The sequence below is a fragment of the Microcebus murinus genome, chromosome 8 (assembly GCF_040939455.1).
Source record: "Microcebus murinus isolate Inina chromosome 8, M.murinus_Inina_mat1.0, whole genome shotgun sequence".
Classification (NCBI taxonomy): Eukaryota; Metazoa; Chordata; class Mammalia; order Primates; family Cheirogaleidae; genus Microcebus; species Microcebus murinus.
The window spans coordinates 81,634,899-81,657,245 of NC_134111.1; the positions used below are offsets into that span (position 1 = coordinate 81,634,899).

At 35.4% G+C, this 22,347-nt stretch overlaps 1 protein-coding gene across 4 annotated transcripts in view; it reads left to right on the forward strand.

The window, feature by feature from the left end:
* UNC80 (unc-80 subunit of NALCN channel complex) overlaps positions 1-22,347 on the forward strand; it is a 203,901-nt gene that overhangs the window by 53,146 nt on the left and 128,408 nt on the right. For 2 of the 4 annotated variants that reach the window (XM_012751444.3, XM_012751445.3), the window contains exons 19-22: positions 3,742-3,956; positions 5,142-5,248; positions 6,911-7,007; positions 14,669-14,841. In XM_012751444.3, the coding sequence (XP_012606898.1) occupies positions 3,742-3,956; positions 5,142-5,248; positions 6,911-7,007; positions 14,669-14,841 (592 nt within the window). The remainder of the gene's footprint in view (positions 1-3,741; positions 3,957-5,141; positions 5,249-6,910; positions 7,008-14,668; positions 14,842-22,347) is intronic. The other 2 variants (XM_076005903.1, XM_012751443.3) reach the window with 1 other exon arrangement.

Sequence of the window (22,347 nt, forward strand, 5' to 3'; positions counted from 1 at the left end):
ATTTTCCATCTCTGGTCTTTTCTCCATTTCTGCTTTTCATGCTCACTCCTGCCAAAGAATCTTGAAAAATAGCATATATATCAGGCGGGATGGGGCTGTTATCCACTTTCTTGCTTAAAATCACTTATAAATATTTTTTATTTAAATGTATGAATGGCTGCTAACATTCTTGATGAAGCTTTTCTAAAAACAAATAATAGAAACTTCTCTAGTGCTCAGTTTTAGCTGAAATATAGACTATTCTGTTGCACCTGCCTTCTCTCCTGAGATCCAGTCTAATGTCCTCTGACATCTGTTAATCTCACTTTGCACAATGGCACAATCAAAAGCATCTTTAAATTAGTGTCCCCAGAAAATTTAAGGGTTAGTGTAGACACTAAATATATAACCTAATTCTATGCAAGTCTATTTGTTCTCCTTTTGAGAACTATTAACCCACAAGTGAAATGATCAGTATTTATTTATCATTTTAGGTACACTATTCTGCTTACCAAAAATCCAATTCAGTATTAAATGATTGTTCTTCCAGGAACTTTGCAGGGTATTCAAGGTATAAGATTTTATGTTATTTTTTCTTCATTGTCAGGGAAATCAAAGCTGAGAAGGAAACAGTCATTAAACAGGGCCTTGGTAACCCATAGCAAGCAAGCAAAACTTTTGAAGAACTAAAAGCCCACACAGTTCTTGTAGCACTTTGAAATCTTAGAGGCTGACCTTAAATGGGTAGGGAAAGTTGAGGAGAGAACAGATAAACTCCATGGTCCAGAGACCATGTGTAGCTTGGCTTACTGTTATTACCCCAATACCAAAATGAGGCTTGGCCCATAGTAGATACTTAATATATATTTTATGAATGAATAAATGACTCAATCAATCAAAGAAAGGGTAAAATTGTGAGATCATTAAGCTTTTGTTTTCTTTAACTTACTCAAAATTGAGTTTTAGTTTTTCCTTTAAGGTAGCCTTTAAGGACATGGTAAAAATCCAAACATAAGCTCTAAGGAAAACAAAATCAATGTGAAATAGAAAGTTCTGTGGCTGGATTGCCACAAGATGAGTTAAAAGACTTTATACATAAAGTCTACCCAAAAAAAGGAAAGAGAATTTTTTCCCAAATAGCACTAGCAACTATTAAAGCTAATTTTTTGGGGGGGGGAGGGAGACAGAGTCTCACTTTGTTGCCCAGGCTAGAATGAGTGCCATGCCGTCAGCCTAGCTCACAGCAACCTCAAACTCCTGGGCTCAAGCAATCCTGCTGCCTCAGCCTCCCGAGTAGCTGGGACTACAGGCATACACCACCATGCCCGGCTAATTTTTTCTATATATATATATTAGTTGGCCAATTAATTTCTTTCTATTTATAGTAGAGACAGGGTCTTGCTCTTGCTCAGGCTGGTTTTGAACTCTTGACCTCGAGCAATCCGCCCACCTCGTCCTCCCAGAGTGCTAGGATTATAGGCGTGAGCCACCGTAGCCAGCCGTAAAGCCAATTTGATCAATAAAAATGATCTAATAGGCAAATTGGATTTAAAAAAATAAGATTATCTACTATATCTTTATAGGTGATTAAGATTTCTAAATTCCAAAGTATTCCCTTTGTTCACTGTGCTATAAACACCACCTAGTTTTTCAGCATTTAGCACATGTCTGTTCTTTCTCCTTCCATGAAGATACATGTTTTAATACACCTCTACAAAAATATTTCCACTTAGAGGGATGTCATAAAATGTCAAGTATGGGACTTCCCCATGATCCAAGTGGGCCCAGGAGGTGAGCATGTCAGATGTCTTCTGGTTAGCCTGGAGAAAGGTGGGTGGTCACTTTGGACAATTCTAGTTCCTCCTCTACTTTCTCTTTCTCTTTCCTTCCCTCCCCGCTTCCTGCCCTGACTCTTCTCCATCTCCCTTTTTAAATAGTCACATTACCTGATAATACTAAAGTGGTTTTATGCACTCATTTCTCTGAAACTTATTATTGATACACACCATTGGACAAAGCTGTGTAACATTTTATTGAGAAAGCTGATAAATTATAGCCTCCCTGAATGTTTTCCCACCCAGACCACATACTCATACCCTCAGCATGTGTCATGCATCCCCCAAAGGTGAGAAATGCTTCAGACCCTGTGCTCATTTGATAAAATGTAGCTGAGAGGTCAAAGAGAAAGCTGATTTAAATCCATGCCAATTTGGTAAAAAGAATTTCCTAGTTTAAAATAAGTATGAGTATTTAGTACTCTGATAAGTTTTTGAGAGATAAAATCTGGATCCCCATATAAATATCTTCAGAAAATGATTGCCATACATGGTACTGTCAGATTTTAGGTCAATTCAGGACTCAGCCCCAAGCTTGTAAGCAAATCATTACCTAAAACCCTATAAATAAATTTAATCACATGTTAGAGTATTTTCTCTTGTCTTTCCTTTTACAATTACTAAAGTAGTATATGTTACTCAAGCTGACAAATGTGGAAAACACAGAAAAGTGTAAAGGGGAAGTAGTCTAAGAATCAAAATACCACTAACTAGAGATAAGCTCCATAAATTCTTGGTATATTATGTTGGGTACATTTTTGAGCATGTGTACATAAAACCCGCACTCAGACATATGGTTACATGTGTACTTTTGAAAAAAAATTAACATAGTGTTACCCCATTTAAACCATTTGATCACTGTCTTTTAACTTTGCCATATATAATGAACATCTTCCATATCAGTGGTCTTCTAAAATAAGGTTTTAATAACTACAGAGGATATCACTGTATGTGAATCCCATAATTTATTCAGTTCTTTCCTGAGTTTTGAACACTTATATTGTTTCCACTTTTTCAATATTGACTAAGAATACCTCAGTAAGTATTTGACCTTTTTGTATAATATCTACATTTTAATATATGTGGTCCCATCATTTCTTTGTGATTACTTCCTGGAAATTGAATTTCTCTGTCAAGGGTGCTGATATAGGCTTTGGATAACATATTACCAAATTATCTTCCAGAAAGTTTGAATTGTTCTATCCCACCACTGGCAGTATGATAGTAACCATTACCTTCTCTCCCTTACACCCTTAATCTTTGCTAATATAGTGCATGAAAATAGAGATCTCATGTCAACTGACTTCTTTTCATTCCTAGTGAGATTAAGCTCTGTATATTATTGGCCACTTGTCTTTTTCCTCTTGTGGAATGCCCTGGTCAAAAATCCCATTGCAGGTGTTCATGTTTGTCCTATTGAGTTGTACTTATATTTTACTTTTAGACCCTATTTAAGTTTCTTTGACTTACTTGCTGTAAGTCATTCCGTGGGTATGGTGATGTCATTTCATTTATTTATTCATTCTTTCATTTGTTTAAATATTTTTCATGAGTTTAGTGTCAAATATGATATTATACTAGGTTGGGGAGTGGGGAGTGAGGAACAGTACTATACAAGCCCCAGAGAGCTTTTAAGAATATTTACTGACATTTTAAGTGCTATCTGCAATAATATTTAATCTTTTTTATTAAAGTTTAAAAAATGACAACCTCAACTTGATAGCTGAGCCAGGACTGTTTTCAAGAAGAGCTCAGAGGGTCAACCTTGGTGTCCCTCTGCTCTCACACCCACTCTTCCCACATCCCAGCTCATCAAAGATCGTTCTGCATGATTTGCCTAAATATCATTGACAGGAGATTGAAAGAAATTTAGGAGAATTTCACACGTGCCGTAGAATACTTAACCCTGTCCTCTGCTTGCTTACAGTGATGAGCAAATGCAAGGAGGCAACCTGGGGCGGAAAGATTTCTGGCGCAAGATGTTCAAATCCCAGAGTGCGGCGAGTGACACCAGCAGCCAGTCTGAGCAGGACACTTCAGAATGCACCACTGCCCACTCAGGGACTACCTCTGATCGGCGTGCCCGCTCACGATCCCGCAGAATTTCCCTCCGGAAGAAGCTTAAACTCCCCATAGGTAAAAGTATGTCTGTATTTATTTATGGATTCTCTTTTTACCCACCACGTCCTCAAATCGACTCATAATTAAAACAGCAATGCATGGAAGGCTAAAGAAAGAGAAAGCCTTCAAGTCACAAGGCCTAGGCTGACTCTTTCATTCATTCATTCATTCATTCATTCATTCATTTCTTTTTATAGGTATTTTTCAAACACCTACTATGTACGTACGTCTCCTGCTAGGCATCAGGGATTAAATAGTGAGCAAAAACATGCAGCCCCCTGCCAACGTTGCTGAACTTGCAATCTAGTAGAGACCACAATCATTAGGGCAGATAATTCTACAACTAAGTATAGTTGCAAACTTTGAATTTATGGAAGTAATAGACATAGTGCTATGAAAGCATACAACATTGAGACTGACCTAAATTGGGGGAGGATGTAGGACTCGGAAAGTTTCTGGAGGTGGTGATGTTAAGATCTGCATGATACTTAGGAGAAGGAAGAGGAAAGCACTCCAGGTGGCAGTATGTGCAAAGGTATTAGGATGGAGGAAAGTATGTGCAAAGGTATTAGGATGGAGGAAAGTATGTGCAAAGGTTTTAGGATGGAAGAACTGAAATGAGAGGAAGAGTGGCTGCATGACTATGGTAGAACAGTAGGGGCCAGAGCATGTGAGGCCTCGCAGTTAAGGTTAGCTCTTCATCCTAAATCCCTAGATAGCTAAGGTGAGATGTTGAACAGGAAAGTAATACAGGCAGGTAAACTTTTTCTGAAAGACCACCACATGGAAATCATATTGGAAGGAGCATGAGTAGATGAGGGAGACCAGATAGAAAGCTGCCTCATAGCCCAGCTGTAAGTAAATGGAAGCTTGGACTGGGCTGTAACCACGTAGACAGAAGTGCACAGAATTGAGAGATATTTAGGAGGGGAGATGTGAAAGTTGTCTAGGATAACTAGATGAGCTACGGTTTTGTTCACTGAAGAGAATCAGATTCTTTTTGACCTGGTCTTACTAGCTCATGTAATTTTATAGTCTAATACTGAACATTTTGATTCAAAGCATGTACATTCAAAACAATTTGTTTTCACTTCTATTTATATCGAGCCATGTAACTTTCATTGTTAGGAACATGTTGACTTTTTTGTTTAATCCATTTGATAGAAAGTGCTCTATCATTCTAATTATTTTTAATCTATTAAATAGGAAACTGGTTGAAACGATCCTCCCTCTCGGGCCTGGCAGATGGAGTGGAGGACCTCCTGGACATCAGCTCTGTGGACCGACTGTCTTTCATCAGGCAAAGCTCCAAGGTAACAAGACATTACTTGTGTAAGGGAATGTTGAGTCGCGCGTAGAAAAATGTCAGGGCCAGGAAATACTGAACACCTGGAGGGGCCAATAAGGAAGAGTTGAAGAAACTCTTGAGTTTCTTACATGAGCAATGGAAACTAAAATGCTGAAATAGTAGGCTATCATGGGAAGGAGAAAAGAAAAAGTGTGGCAAAAAATTATATAATATAATGGAGATACAAGAGATGTACATAGGCATTATTTACCAGTTAATTTTAACTTTTAATACATGCGTGAAACCACTGACATCTTAAGCTCCTGTCCAAAGATCCAGTAATTCCTTTACATATTTACACCATTCATCCTCCTTCCACTACTTTTGGCATAATCTAAACCATTCTCCTTGTTGAAAGGAATGAAGAAACTCAGAATAACTTTTTTACTAAATGCTCCTTCATAACACTGTCAAGCATGGTAACAGCATAAGACTTGATGAAAGTAATTATTCTCAGTGAAATTCATTTCCTATAAGAGTCCTTTCCTGTGGATGATTCGTGGTCTGGTCACTTTATACCTAATTGTCAGCATATGATAAGAGTTAGTTTCTTTATATATATATAAATTATTTGTTTCCACACTATTTTTTGAATTTCACTAAAACCAGTTTCCTTCTGTCTAGTCTGTTTTAAAACTATTTTGAAATTATAAAAATAATATAATAAGATCATATTTATATGTTTATAATTCCTTCCTCGCCTTCTTTTTTCTAAAAAAGAAAAATTGGTCAAGTATTTGTGTATATGTGGCCTATGGCTTCCTTACCATGCTGAAGGTTTTGACAACTGTTGATCTAAAGGCAAGATGAAGAACACATCTTAATTCTTAGAAAGAAAATCATGTTATTGCACTTTAATTGTGGTACACCCTATGAATTACTTTATACTGATTCTTTCACAGAGATTTAAAATATTCTTTTGGGCTATCTTGCACTTTGGCCTGAGTCTCAATTGTGGTATTATTCATAAAGGATAAATATGGCTTGCTGATCATGAATTTGAGTTTGGACTTTATCTTATTTTAACTCTAAGAATATCTCAATTATTTTATAGTGATTTAGCTTTCAACCTATGACCTGGATCTTCCTTATGTAATAGTGATGTCTTTTTTTTTTTTTTTTTTTTTTTGAGACAGAGTCTCACTTTGTTGTCCAGGCTAGAGTGAGTGCCGTGGCGTCAGCCTAGCTCACAGCAACCTCAAACTCCTGGGCTTGAGTGATCCTTCTGCCTCAGCCTCCCGAGTAGCTGGGACTACAGGCATGCGCCACTATGCCCGGCTAATTTTTTATATATATATCAGTTGGCCAATTCATTTCTTTCTATTTATAGTAGAGATGGGGTCTCGCTCTTGCTCAGGCTGGTTTTGAACTCCTGACCTTGAGCAATCCGCCCGCCTCGGCCTCCCAAGAGCTAGGATTACAGGCGTGAGCCACAGCGCCCGGCCAATAGTGATGTCTTTTTTGGTACATGGGAATAAACTACACTGACTAAACTAACCAAATGTGGAAGCCAGAGAATGAAGCAAACCTCAGGTTCTAAACAAGTTATTTTTCAAGTCAAGGACTAGTCTAACCACAAAACTTTGCTTTTGCATTTAGTTATATGACTACTTCCTTTTTGTCTAAGGTCAAATTCACCAGTGCCGTGAAGCTTTCCGAAGGTGGGCCAGGGAGTGGGATGGAAAACGGAAGAGATGAAGAGGAGAATTTCTTCAAGCGTCTTGGTAAATGTCATGCAGCCTAAGAATTCCATTCCGCTTTCATCACAGAACACAAATTTAATTAGACTAAATGATCCATTTTCTATTTCTGTTGACTTTTCATTCATTTCTTTCCCATACATATCTTTTACTACTATCTATAGCTTCTCTATTTGTTATCAGTGCATTGAACAGACATTTATGGAAGCCTGGCTATGTTCCTCACCTCCTGGTGGGCACTGGGTTTGCAAAGAATAAGACACAGCTTCTGCTGCTGTTTTATCCTTTATTAAAATCTAAGAGTTTTATAAAACCTTCAGAGATCCTTTATCCACCCACCTATCTCCTTACAGATTCTGCTCATTACATCCCTGACAGGTGGCCAGCCACCCTCTGCACACTTCCACTGAGGGGGAGTTTTAACTTTACAAAGCAACCTGTTCCAGAGCTAGACAGCTTTAATTATTAGAAAATCTTTCTTTACATTCTGAAAATAAATTTATCTATAAATTTGATTCATTTGTCCTGGTTATGATGCTTGTACCAGTGTGCACACATACACGCACACACACACACACACACACACACACACTCTGTCTCTCACATATACATATAATGCTAGCTCCATATATATTCCACTTCATGTTCTGTCTTTTAATCTTACTGCTGCTGGTTAAGTATCTTTGGCTTCTTTGGTTTTCCTCACATGTTTCTAGATCCATTACCATTCTGATTCCTTTTTACTATATAGTTTACTTATGTGATGTGTTTTTTGTTTGTTTATAACAGTGGAACTCCAGATGAAGTGCAATATGCTATATATGAAATTAATTGGTGCAACAGATAGTGTAATTATTAAGCTCCAGGAATATAGCAAGTATATGAACACAATTGAAAACTACATTATTTATTTTCACATCATATAGTGATGTGAAAATAGCTCTTCTTCGTGTGAATGAATACCATGTATACGTTGATGTAGCCATTATTAGTTTTTCATTTCATAAATAATTAAAGTTGTTTATTTCATTAACTTATGGCATAGTTACACTAACCCAGGAAGGAAATTAAGAGACAGAACCCAAACCAAGTTGAATTCTCAATCTTTTCTTATTTGCAATTGTGCTATAATGATCCCTCTGCAGAGATATATACACTTCCCTGTTTTCTTCCAAGATGTTCATATTATTACTGAACAGGACTAATACAAAAATATAACTCTAAGAACAATTATTGTTGACTTCGATTGATTAACAATTTGTGGATACAGTTTTTCAGCCAACCATACATTGAATTTACAAGTGACAGCACTTTCCCTTCTCATTATGAAAACATCATCAGACTTTACCAAAAAAGTCTCAGTAATGTCTTTATAACTCTATCAAAAAGAAGAAATTGGCTCAGTTCAACATGATGTATTCTTCATGAAGCTACAGTAGTTCCTATGATTACCTCTGTCTTTTTAAAATTTTCCTGTCTAATTATCTCTTACAGAATTTGGCTAGGGCAGACATCAAGTTTATTAGTCTGTCGTTTTAAGAATTTTCCTAACAACGAGGGCCTTTGTTATTTTCAGTCTTTTTACACTCTTTTCACTTCTCATGATATTTCAGAGACAATATGTCTATTGTTCAGAATCGTCATTATCCTAGATTTTTGTTGCATTTTTTGAGAATAAAGTGTGGGACTAAAGTGTGTTCTCCAGTTATGTGCCATGCTAGCTGGATGTTATTTGAGTGGATCTGTAATCACATCTCTAAGTTCTTTTTATGCACTGGAGTGTAATTTGTTGGAACTGAGACTTAAATTCAGAGTGTAGGATCTCTCACATTTGGTGAATATTTCTTCTTAATGACCCTTTTCTATTTGCTATGAATTGAATGTTTGTGTCCTCCCAAAATTCATATGTTGAAGCTCTAATCCCCAAAGTTATGATATTTGGAGGTGGAGACCTGAGGAGGTGATTTGGTTTAGATGAAGTCTCGAGGGTCGTGCCCATGATGGGATTTTAATGCCCTTGTAAAAAGAGGAAGAGATATAAGATCTCTCTGCATGCACACATCCAGGAAAAGCCACGTGGGGACATAACCAGGAAGAGAGCTGTCACCAAGAACCTGACCAGGCTGGCACACCGATCTCAGACTTCCAGCCTCCAGAATGTTTGTTGTTAAGTAACCGAGTCTGTGGTATTTTGTTATAACAGTCCTAACTGACTTGGGCACTGAACGTTCCCATTTGTAGATTTTTCCCTTTGGTGGAAAAGATGAGAGTATAATTGAATTGCTTACTCTCCTTTTGATCCCCTTACATTTACTTCTTCAAGTAATAAGCCAATATATTTACTCTTATTCTTGTTCTAAACATGTTATCATTAGCATTTCTCATAAACCTTAGTTCATCCTGGATTTTGTGTTTTTTTCTCACCATTATTCCTACAGATTTTAGTCATTGTTTCATATACTCTTTATATTCCATTCACAAATAAAATGGAATATTGATAAAGCCAGGCTCTAGGATAAGTTTGTGTCAGCCATACCTGTGATACAGGCAGTCTCCTTTTTGCATGTCTAGAAAACAAAACCATAATACTTGAAATTGATACCTGAAATTTTTATGTACTTGTGGCTGGTAAGAGAATATAGTTTTATATATCACATTCTTTACCTATGTTCTCTGGCTTGTTAAAAATTATAAAAGATATTCTGTGAGATAATGCCTTTGGAATCTCTTGGAAAAGATAGGTATCTCCAGCTATGCTAAATGAACCAAAACAACATTATCTGGTAATCTAACTATGTTGTATTTTGCAATAACTACTGCCTTTGATCATGTGCACTTCTTTTTATCTTTGAGCTTAATTTTGTTCTTTCTTTCCTTTTTTCCTCTGCAATCTATGTGTATAAATGATCCCTATGCATCCATGATAGATGTGTTGTCCTTTCTTTCTCATTTAAATGATTTTTTTACATTTTTTATTTTTTAAATTTTTACTTTTAATTATTATAGATAATTACAAAATTGCTTTGTTTCTTTCTTTAAATTGTTAAAGAAAACAAACATCAAACATTATTACCTTCAATTCAAATATAGTACCTGAACTTCACTGAGTTAAAATAAAATGCTAATAGAATTTTTTTAAAAAATCTAAAAAATTATTCCACAAATGAAAAATGTATCTGGTGAACATTTAATAGAATTAAAATGACATTCAGAGATCAGCTATCTTTTTCTTCTGTGTTTTCATATTCACTGAAATTATTTCATTTTAGAAATCAGGTTGTCTCTCTTTGAAGGAAGATGTTTGATTAATTAAAGCAAGGGGTTTTCTTTTAAACCAATCAACAAATTTATTGTGTATCTTCTATGTGTTCAGCTCTGCCATCAACTCAATGAACAATGCTGCTTAAAGAAATATTAGATTTGATCTGTCTGAAATTTTGTACCCATAAATGTATACAATAATGTTTTGTGTCTCTTTAAAACATCCTCCACTACTTTGGGGGAACTAGTATCTGCATCCCTGCCTCAGGTCAGTGGTCAGGAGGGGCAGGGGAGTCACTTTTGTTCTTTGTGCCACGGGAGATGGCTCAAGGAAATTATCTGGGTGGAGGTCATGAGAGATTGTTTAAGCCATGATGGGATTGATCAGCACCTTTAAAAACTCTGTACTTCTGCTCAAAAGGAGGACGTTGGTACTTTGAGACAGGCATCAGCCAACCTCCTCATTTGCCTGCAAATTAATAAACTCTTTCCTTCTCAAAAAAAAAAAAATTTATCAATTAAAAATAATATTTATAAAAGAAATATTGGGTTTTGAAACATCCCTTCTTGGATTTAATAGCTTACAAAAATACATTCTATGTAAATTATACCTCAGTAAACCTGATATAAAAAAAAAAATGTTGAGTGAATGCAACTAAAATGTACTGAAGCTAAAAAAGTAATCATTATGCCCAAGAAAGCCAACAGGCATTTTTACATCCTAGTATGTTTATATAAGAAATTGATAAAGAAGAGGATATTTGGCAGCCAAATATAACTTTTTACCATTTCTTTTAGTATTACAATATGGAATACCAGCAGGGTATAATTTTATAATCAGTTTGTCATTAAGGATACAGGAAAAAAACCAATAAATATAATATATACAATGCTAAATTGTGTCTTACATTAAATTTTCCTGACATAATCACTACCTTTAGCAGAATATAAAAATCTGACTTCCTTCCATATAAACATTTTGATATTTTAGAAATGCATAGTGTCACAGTGTTGTAGTGGTAGAGCACAGGCCCATGATCAGTAGGTCTGGGTTGGAATCCTGACTGTATAACTTTCTGTTGTATAACTTTAGACTGGGCTACTTAACCTGTCCCCTCTCTTTTTATCTCTCTGTCTTTGTCTTCTCTCTCTCTCTCTGTCTCTCACATCCCACATACAAATCCCACATTCTCTTTCTTAATCATCTTTAAAAATCTATCTTACAGGGCTATTGCAAAAAATAAAGCAAATAAATTATAAAATAGTTCATACAGTATTGGCACATACTAAGTGCTCAAAAATAGTAGTAAAATTATATTGTTATCTATTGATGCTATAAAATACAATGGAAATTTTCCATTGTAAATAGCTTTTGTTTACAGCATGATGTTTATGTTCTGTGCTTATAGGATTCTGCTGGTCTTCTCACCCATAATAAATGTATATCATTCTACATAGCAAAGAATATAGGTTCTTGCTGACAAAGAGAGTTTTGATCACTTCTCTCTTCATTATTTTACTTACATTTCTTAACTGCATTATTTCTGAAGTTGTTTCAATCAAAATGGCACTTCCTTTAGTAATATTGAATACATTTCTTTTGAAATTAGTCATCTTCTCAAATAAATATTGAAGAAAATGGTGAAATACATATCCTTAAAGCTTCCTTTAATTAAATGATGATAACCGTTCTTAATAAATTGGATAAATAAGAATAACTTTATTGATCATCCTGTCTTATGTATTACTTCTATTACAAATTTGAGACAGTTATCACCTAATGTGTTTTAAATCTTAGTTATAATTAATAAATAATAAAACAACTAGATTCACTGCAAAGAAAAATAAAAAAATCTTATTTGGGTTCTATCTCAAATTCAGATTTGAAGGGACTATTAAGTTGATATATTTTTTTAACAGATGAGAATCCTCTGACATATGTAACTATTAAAGGGCTATATATAAATGATTAATAAGGTGATGTATAGTTATGAAGATATCAAGAATTTACCTGTTCTAGTAGCTTTGGTAATGCCCAGTGAGTAGATAGAGTAGCATTTTGAAAGAGAGCTGTCTGAAAACAAGACTGTCCTGGAATTATTAGTTCTTCATTTGTAGCTTTTCTTCTTTGTATCATTTGAGATTTTGTCTTTTGATTTTTTTCCACCATCAGATTTTTCTTGTAATACTTCCTTTTGCATTTGATATAAAACATGCTATACTAAATGAAAAAAAAAAAAAACAGTAAAAATAATGGTTCAGTTGATCCCAAATATTCATTACTGATTTGCAATGATGTTCAAAAATTTGCTATATTTTCATGTTTCTTTTATGGTTTTTAAAATGTGGTTTAAAGCAAATCCAAGACATTGTGTTATTTCATACTTCAGTATGATTCTGAGTCATTGTGAAAGTTGTAGACCAAGAATTGGTAATTATTTTTATGCCATGCCATAATTTTGTATCTGTGCCCCAGGCTTAAACTGCTTCCAAAAGCTGTAGGTAGGTACCTACCTTTTTCCACTAGTGGGTATGATGGCCAACATCCTTGTTTGTAACACACTGCCATGCTATACGGAGGCCCATAACTATAAACATACCCTTTTATATACCGCCAATGCAAATTATTAGAAAGGTAACCCTAACTCTGGATTTGATCTTTAAAAGCAAATTTACAAACATTAGGAACAAATAATGCACCATACATCTTGCAACCACCAATGGTGACAGACTTGTGTGTAGGATACCTCAATTGAGGGCTATAGACACAAGAGCCACCTTTTTTTTTTTTTTTTTGAGACAGAGTCTCGCTTTGTTGCCCAGGCTAGAGTGAGTGCCATGGCGTCAGTCTAGCTCACAGCAACCTTAAACTCCTGGGCTCAAGCGATCCCTCCTGCCTCAGCCTCCCCAAGTAGCTGGGACTACAGGCATGCGCCACCATGCCCGGCTAATTTTTTCTATATATATTAGTTGGCCAATTAATTTCTTTGTATTTATAATAGAGACGGGGTCTCGCTCTTGCTCAGGCTGGTTTCGAACTCCTGACCTCGAGCAATCCGCCCGCCTCAGCCTCCCAGAGAGCTAGGATTACAGGCGTGAGCCACCGTGCCCGGCAAGAGCCACCTTTGTGCTAAGACAGCAGGTGGGGAAGTGGGGAGTTAAGATCAGAGAGAATCAGAGTATTCTTGACAGAAGAGGTGAGAAAACCATTTCTAGAATCTGTGACTTCTCAGAGAGGACCAGGAGTTGGTACATCTCAAATGAACAATAATAGTACAAATCAAGCCAACCTCTAATTCAGTGATTCTCTTCCTAAAGGTATATTCTTGGATATGGGAGGAACATTTCAGACTCATGAGAAGAGGCTAGTACCTGGTTTTAAAAAGTATATTCAATATTATAACCATATATAAGAAAAATGAGAAATATACTAGAAGCTTTACAAAATGTTGAGATATTTTTTAAAATGTCCCTCAGGATTTTTTTAAAAAGATGAAAAATCAATGCTTTGTGTGATTCGTCTTCAGTGTGTGATCCTTAGACTTTCTGCATCAAAATTATATGGAGTGTTTGATAAAAATACACATAGCCCCAGAACTATGGAATCAAAATCCCTAGTGAAGGATTATTAATATTTGGTATTTTAATAAGGTCTAGACTGATTATGCCCTTGGCAGCTTAATTACAGAAAAAGAAGAGGGGAGGAATCAGTGGCTCCCAAACTTTGGGTCTCAGGGCTAGGCCAGGTGAGCTGCTTCAGAGTTAGCTGGGAGGCTTCACAAAACACAAATTCTTACACCTCACCTCAAGAAACTCTGAAGGACTGGATGAGATTCAGGAACTTCCCAAATAATTCTGATGCACAGCCAGGTCTGGAAATCCTAGAATTAAATGACTAACCTTTAAGGTACTTGACAATTCTAAGAGTCAGTAATTCTTTGCATCTTCACTGAGAAAAGGTTTTTTATTTCATTGTAATGCTGTCCTTCATATGAATTTATTATAACTGATCTAAAATTGCACAGGGATTGCATCTTCCATAAGAACAGAAGTTAGTTGTTGACTGTAGGAATAATCATTTTAAATATACCGACAGCTCTTACTAGTATTTAAGAGGAGACCTGGTAGTAAGATGATCAGATCCTACATTTAAATGTAGGAAATACCCTACATTTTCATATGCCATATGTCACCAGATTCCCGAAAGTCAGAATGTGTTCAAACCAAGCATTGGAGTGGAGAGGAAGGAAGTGGAGTGAAGGAGGAAGTTTAGGCCAGCATACACACACACACACACACACACACACACAGAGTGTTAGGCCAACAATGTAGGAAACACTGTTGTATCTTTGAAGCTCTTTTTAAATCTATGATCCATCACACTCTCTCTGTTTCATTCCTCCACCATGGCACCACCCCTACAGGTTGCCACAGTTTTGACGACCATCTTTCTCCCAACCAAGACAGTGGAAAAAGCAAAAACGTGGTGAATCTTGGAGCAATCCGACAAGGCATGAAACGCTTTCAATTTCTGTTAAACTGTTGTGAGCCGGGGACAATTCCTGACGCATCCATCCTGGCAGCCGCCTTGGATCTAGTAAGTTGTTGGAAGAATTTGCCCGCTCTGTCCCCCATCCCAATTAATACAATTAATGGAGGTAAGCATGAATCCCTGATCCTAACCCTAACTGTGGGGTTATTTATTTTTTCTCAGAATTAGTGGTAAAAGAGGAAAGAAAGGTAGTGAGGTGAAAGAAAAAAAGGGGAGGAAAACCTTATTTAATAAGTCTTAAGAAGTAGACTGTATAGCAACATAATTAAAAGTATGTGAGGGTGCTGGGGTCAGTCAGATCACCTGAGTCAGAATCACAATGACGCTTATTAGCTGAACCTATGTAAGAGCAATAATAATACTAGATCTACCTCCCAAGACTGATGTGAGAATTAAATGTGATATTAGATATAAAGCCCTGTCACAGTGCCTGAAATATACTTAATAAAGTAGGCCATTATTATATTATTATTAGCTTTATGTTTGCCATGTATTAGTCTTTTAAATTCTGAGTCTTGGTTTTATTACCTATTCATTGGAGGAAAATATGAAGCAAGGATCAGTGAAAATAAATCGTATGGAAGCACTTTGAACATTGTATGGTATTATACACATGAAAGGTATATAAGGTAAAAAATATAAAGGTAAAAAATATAAAGTGGATCTTATTTAGATGTGTTTTTGTGAGGTAAACTAGGGCCACATGTGACTTTTGAACTCAGTCTCTCAATTCCCTTTATTTACTTTATAAACTCTTCATACATTGCATGAACACTAGGTACAAAATACCAAGTAAACATCAAGAAATGAACATGTTTCATTTTCACTTTCCAGAAAGAAAAATTAAAATAGATTTTTATTGAAACAAAAACCTGTAAGCCTGCCTGTAAGTGATCCCTTTTCCAGATTTTATGACACATGAATAAGTGACTACTGGTCACTCATTTTACCTTGAAAAATCCAAATCTTATGATGTAAATCATGAAATTTCTCTGTGATGTTTGCAGCCTTTGCTGTCATGATATTTAGTCACCAGCAAGGTATGCGGCTTCATTGAAGGATAAAATATAAATACCACTCATCACCCAAAATGATGACTTGCCATTATATAAGATTTTTTAGCCAGTTTCCCATTGTTTGGATATTGGCCTTTGCAAATTTTTTTTGAATTGCAAATTTGTTCAACATGTATTGATGTATGCTATGATGACTGTAAAAGGTAGATAATCACAGGTCTCCAGGAGAGCTGGGGCCGGTGGCAATTAAGCAATCAAAGAACAGTAAGATATCTGTCTAAAGCAAGAGATCTTGACACGGAAAAGAGCCATTTCCTTGTTTCCTAGGTGGTAGAGTGGAAGCAAACCTGTCACTGTTTTGAGTCACATGTGGTTCTTCTTAATCACAGCTTGATCTGTTCCCAAAGGAGCAGTTTAACATAAATAAATGTAACAAATTCATAAGAAAAGACAAACAATTAAATATTTAAAAATGAATAAATATGTGAACAGCCAGTTCACCAAAAATACTAATAGTCAATAAAGTAGGCCTCATCTTACTTGCATGTAAAGATACTTTGTTAATCTACAATTAACAAAATAAAAAAAGAAGTACATATTAAAATATCTTCAAAGTCACATGTGGCCCTAGTTTATCTCACAAAAACACATCTAAATAAGATCCACTTTATATTTTTTACCTTTATATTTTTTACCTTATATACCTTTCATGTGTATAATACCATACAATGTTCAAAGTGCTTCCATACGATTTATCTTCACTGATCCTTGCTTCATATTTTCCTCCAATGAATAGGTAATAAAACCAAGACTCAGAATTTAAAAGACTAATACATGGCAAACATAAAGCTAATAATGCCTTTTTTATATAACTATCAGATTTGCAATAATTAGAAACTCTTCACGAGGATATAAAATATCAGATGCAGGTGCCAGCCATGGTGTAAGCAGCAGGATTTGGTTAGGGAACAGAAGGAAGAATTGGGCTAACAGAGTGACAGTCAGAGCAATTATGGTAACTGGAGCACTCCTTTGCCCCTCCATGAGTAATAAGTCAGGTGAGGAGTGGGGGGTAGGTATAGTTCTCTACATCAAGAGAACTATGGCAAGAGTGGCGCAACTAAAAAGCCAATAGTCAATGTGGTTTATAAGATACTCACCATATAATAATTAGCTAAGTCAACAAATGTCTATTGAGGGCTTTCTATGTGCCAGGCATGGTGCTAGCTACTAATGATAACACAACAAAACTCAACTGAAGAGCTTCACCAATTTTCACTTTTTCCAATGAAGATTGTATTCATATAATGACTTATTTTCCAGACTTCTTAGTACAGCATTCTAAGGTTGCTAAATGATTAATATTTATTGTGTGCCTACTATGTTTCCAAAGGAAAAAAACTGAAGCTCAGAAAGACCAATTAATAGGCCAGGGCTACAAAGCTAGCAAAGGACAGAGCCAGTTTGGAACCAGATCTGTTTTCAAAGCCCCTATATTTTGTATTTCACCATGCTGACTCTCTTAGTAAAAAATTATGTGAAATTACTTTAGGAACTTACTTTAAAACATGCAAAAACAATAAATTTTGTATTTTATACCCAATAACTTAGATGTGGTTAAAAAAGTGAAGGTGACAGAAGCTAGTTGAACAACTGTTAAATACGCAATGACAATTGTGTATTGCCATCTTACAGATGGTTTGAGCTGAAGTGCTCCAAAGGTACTATCATATCCATCTTTATCTCAGTCCTAAAGTCATAGCTACTTTTGGAAACTTTTTAGAGAAATGAGAGATCAAATGTCTCAGACAACTGTCTAATGAAAGTGAGGTAAATTATAATAACAAATCGTCTTATTTCAATTTGTTTAAAAATGGAGCCAAAAATACAGGCACAGCTTACCATGCAAATTTGAAAATAATGGGATCATAGTAGAAAATAATAATTTTCATTATGATTGACAGTCTATAAAGTCAAGTAAGCACCTGATGAAAGTTGACAGACTGTCCTTCACTCGTTAGAAAAGTTTAGGCCCCACATTCTTTCACAGATCCTGAAACTTCCACATAAAGATGTCTTCATGCCACGTTAGGGATTCTAGCAACCAGCTTTTTTCACTCACCCATTTTCCATATGAAAGAACAAAAGCCCCAAGAGCTGAGATGAATTCTCTCAAGGTCATATGAGTTAGTTGATGTTGAAACTGAGATCAGTGAAAAATCTTTTGATTCCATTCAGGACTCTTTTAGCACCACCATATGCTTTCTCTATAAAAAAGATGACTTAAATAAATTAGAATGAATATCTCTTTGACACATTAAAAATATACTTAAATGTATATGGTTTCCTATAATAAAGAAGATTGTTAATGACTTTTAATGGTCCAAAAAGTATTTGAATCTTCAAATATGTTACTTATCACATGAATACATGATAAATTCATAAAAGGAAAATATAAGAGATTTTCAACTTTAAAGATTCACACCATATATTCACTCTCTAAATTAGCGTTTCTTAGCATTTGCGGACATAGATTCTTTCAGAATTGGATGAAAATTATGGAAACTCTCCCAAGAAAAGTACATTCATAGACAGAATTTTGCAAGAATATCAGAAAGTTCATAGGCTCCTCCCAAAACCCATACATGAAACCAAAAATATTGAGAACTCAACCTTAATTAATGGATTATCACTGACAAATAGAGACTTTCATCAAGTAATTGAAATTACTTTATTAATTATTCATTGATGATATAAAAACAGAAGGAAACCTGTCATAATTGCTTCCTACATGAAAGCTTTTAGGATTTATATAGGATATGTGGGGATGTATGAAACACAAGGCTTACACAAAGAGAACCACACACTCAGGGATTTGAAAAATAATCCCAATAAAACAAATTAATACTGGATTCTGAATGGAGATTATGTTAAGAGTAATATTGGTGAACACGTTGATAATTACATCTCTTAGGTATTGGAATTTCATTCCCTCTCATCAAATGATTTTATATTTATCTGGTTTCCAACTGCTATATTGCTTAGAGTTTCCAAAAAGATATGATATAGGACTTTCCAGCGATAGGTACACTCTATTTCTTACTGAAGCTTGATTCCTACTATTAGATTGGGCTGGATACTGTTGAAAGCTTAAAATTTCTTTTACTTCACTGAAATAAGACTGTGACTAGACAGTTATCAGAGCACTCAGTTCTCTCCTCTTCCTTTCCTGTAACATCTACTCTGGCTTTTTCTTGACTGTCTCAGTCTTATAAGTCTCATGGTAAGAAATAAAGGGGCTTTTGATACTTGTAAGCAGTGTCTTTTGAGCCTCAATGTAAAGAGGCCTTTTCTGACCATTGTAGATGTGTACTTAGGGAGTAGCCTGCATTGGGAAGTAATGAGCTCGTTGTCACTAGACTGGATCCACTGGGGGCAAACATACAGGAGGCTCAAGCAGTCGTTGGGTAGGAGGAGATCTTTCCATACCTGAGTCTTTGATTCAGGATCAAGGCCAAGCTGTGTGCAGAGCTCAGAGGTCAAAATTTCAGACATCAAAAGCAGTCAAGATTTAAAGGAGCCCAGTAGTTTCCATTAACAGGCAAAAAGAGAGAATTCAGGTAGAAATGGTTGGTTGAATAAAAGACATAGATGATAGTGGTGGTGGGGTGATGATGATGATGATGATGATGACAGTGGTGGTGGTGGTGGTTGGCAGAGGTGGTTGTAGAAGATAATAATAGTAACATTTTCATTATATATGATGGTTTATAAAGCACCTTCACATTCATTACCTTAGTTGTTGGCATGAGAGCAAATGGATTAAGCCAGGATGTGAACCCCAAATTGGGCCACACGTCTCAGTTATGTGCTTGAATCAAAGCAGCATTTGGTGTCTACTGTCATTTGTACAGGTGTGACAAGTGCAGTTGTTTGTACCTACTAATCTGGGTTAGAAGTTCCTCAGGATTACTCTAACTGTTGCAGATGTCTTCTGCTAAATGTATTTTTAGATTTTGCCTCTTCTGCATTTGGTTTCACTCAATATCTGATCCATCTGCTTCCTATCTTTCAGAAATACCTCAGTTTTTATATATGCTTTATATATTTCCCAACACATGCATAGCTTTACTTATGTGTGTGTAGTATAGATAGATATGAATACAGAAATATAGATATAGGTATGATATAAATAGATGATATATAGGTATGATATAGGTATAGATATAGACACAGACAAATATATTGATGTAAATATATAGATATAGATACAGACATAGACACACACTCTGCTATTCCATCACACAGAATTCGGGAGAGGAGGGAAAAAATGAATGTGCTCAGTTTGTCATCATATTCCAGTCTGATATTTTCTCCCACTTCTCTTTTATTGTTTTGTTTTGTTGCATTCGTTAAGTGCAGCTTAAATATAATTTTTACATTATGACATAATTTTTATTTTAGAATAGTTTCATTGCTTTATTAGTTTAATTATAGAACTTAAATGTAATTTTCTTCAGAAATAAAAAGTATTATTAGATGAAAGAAATACTAGAAACATCTATGTTCCAAGTTTTGCCAGTATGGATGTTTTTATTTCTTTTAAATAATCCTCTTGTCATCATGACCACCAAATTTACGTATACTTTATTTTTTCCTTTTATTTCATCATATTATGGGGGTACAAATATTGTTAGGGTTACATATATTGCCCCTGCCCCCCCCACGTGCCAGAGTTTCAAGCTTGTCCAACCCCCAAGTGGTGTGCACTGCACCCATTATGTAAGTATATACCCTCTCTTCTTCAATTTTAAATCCATCACAGCTCTTCCTCATAATCATTTTCTTTAGGATAAATTTATCAGATGCAACTGTAAGGCATTTTTATTTTTTTATTTTATTTTTTGAGACAGAGTCTCACTTTGTTGCCTAGGCTAGAGTGAGTGCCGTGGCGTCAGCCTAGCTCACAGCAACCTCAAACTCCTGGGCTCAAGCAATCCTGCTGCCTCAGCCTCCCAAGTAGCTGGGACTACAGGCATGTGTCACATGACCAGCTAATTTTTTTCTATATATATTAGTTGGCCAATTAATTTCTTTCTATTTATAGTAGATAGGGTCTCGCTCTTGCTCAGGCTTGTTTCAAACTCCGGACCTCAGAGCAATCCACCCTCCTTGGCCTCCCAGAGTGCTAGGATTACAGGCGTGAGCCACCGCGCCCAGGCCGGCCTGTAAGGCATTTTTAAAAAGACATATTTTAGAAAGGACTCATTTTATCTCTAGGTTTATATAATCCTCAAGCACAAAAAGAAAAAAAATTAAACAGTTCAAACAAAAGGCACCGCTGCCCATTTTCTACATATTTCCGATGAAATATTCTATTCTTACTCATCCAATTGAATTTGTAACATGCATAGACAGTGATTTCTAATTTACTGGTAATTTCTCAGCATAAATAACCTAACAATAATTTCAGTTTGCTTTAGAAAATTCCATAAACATAAGAATACCAATGGGATCATAGAATTCTCCATAGTCTGTAGATGGAGAAATTCTAATTCATGTTAAATTATTTACACTCATAAATAGATAGCTTTAGGAGGAGTGAATATATAATTTTTATTCACATAGGGACACTTTTAAGAGTGAAAGAGAGGGTTATCATTAATTACATGAGGAAAAGGGAAAAGACATTCAGTTACCGTAGGTCTAATTCACACTTAACTTTCAGGTCTATTGCACCAAATCTAACACACATAGGGGCTTAATATCACAAGATATCTGATGATCAATGAAAATTAAGTACTTTCAAGATGATAGAAATATATACATAGGAGGAAATACCAAAACAAAATGGTACTACATTCTTTTGAATCATGAGAAAAGTAGGAATAATTCAGTAATAACTAAACTATCAAATTATTCCCTTAATTCTAGTGGTTCTAATTTTTTTAAAAGGTTCTAACTATGAAATGTAGTGTAAAAAGAATGTATGACACAAGCCGGGCACAGTGGCTCATGCCTGTAATCCTAGCACTCTGGGAGACCGAGGCAGGAGGATTGTTTGAAATCAGAAGTTTGAGACCAGCCTGAGCAAGAGCCAGACCCCATCTCTACTATAAATAGAAAAATGAGCTGGGCATCGTGATGAAGTTTGAGATGTCTTTTCATAAGTTTATTCCTGTTTACACTTTGCTGAAAGATTCCTTTTATGTCTTTTGTTCATTCCTTTATTGGAGGATTTTTTTCTCTGTTACTGCTTATTTTATTTTTTGTTTAAGGCTTGTCAAGTTATTGCTTATTTTAAAAGAGAATGTAGATAATAAATATTAATCTATTTTCTGTTCTTTACATTGCATCATCTCCCAGTTAGTGGTTTGCTTTTTTCTTCATTCCTTGTGGTGTATTTTAATGAAGAAAAATTTTAATTTAAGTATGTTAATTCATCAAAATTTTCCTTTATAGCTAGCACTCTTTTTGTCTTTTAAAGAAATTCCAAGGTAACAAAGACATTCTTATATTTTCCTTTTTAAAGTTT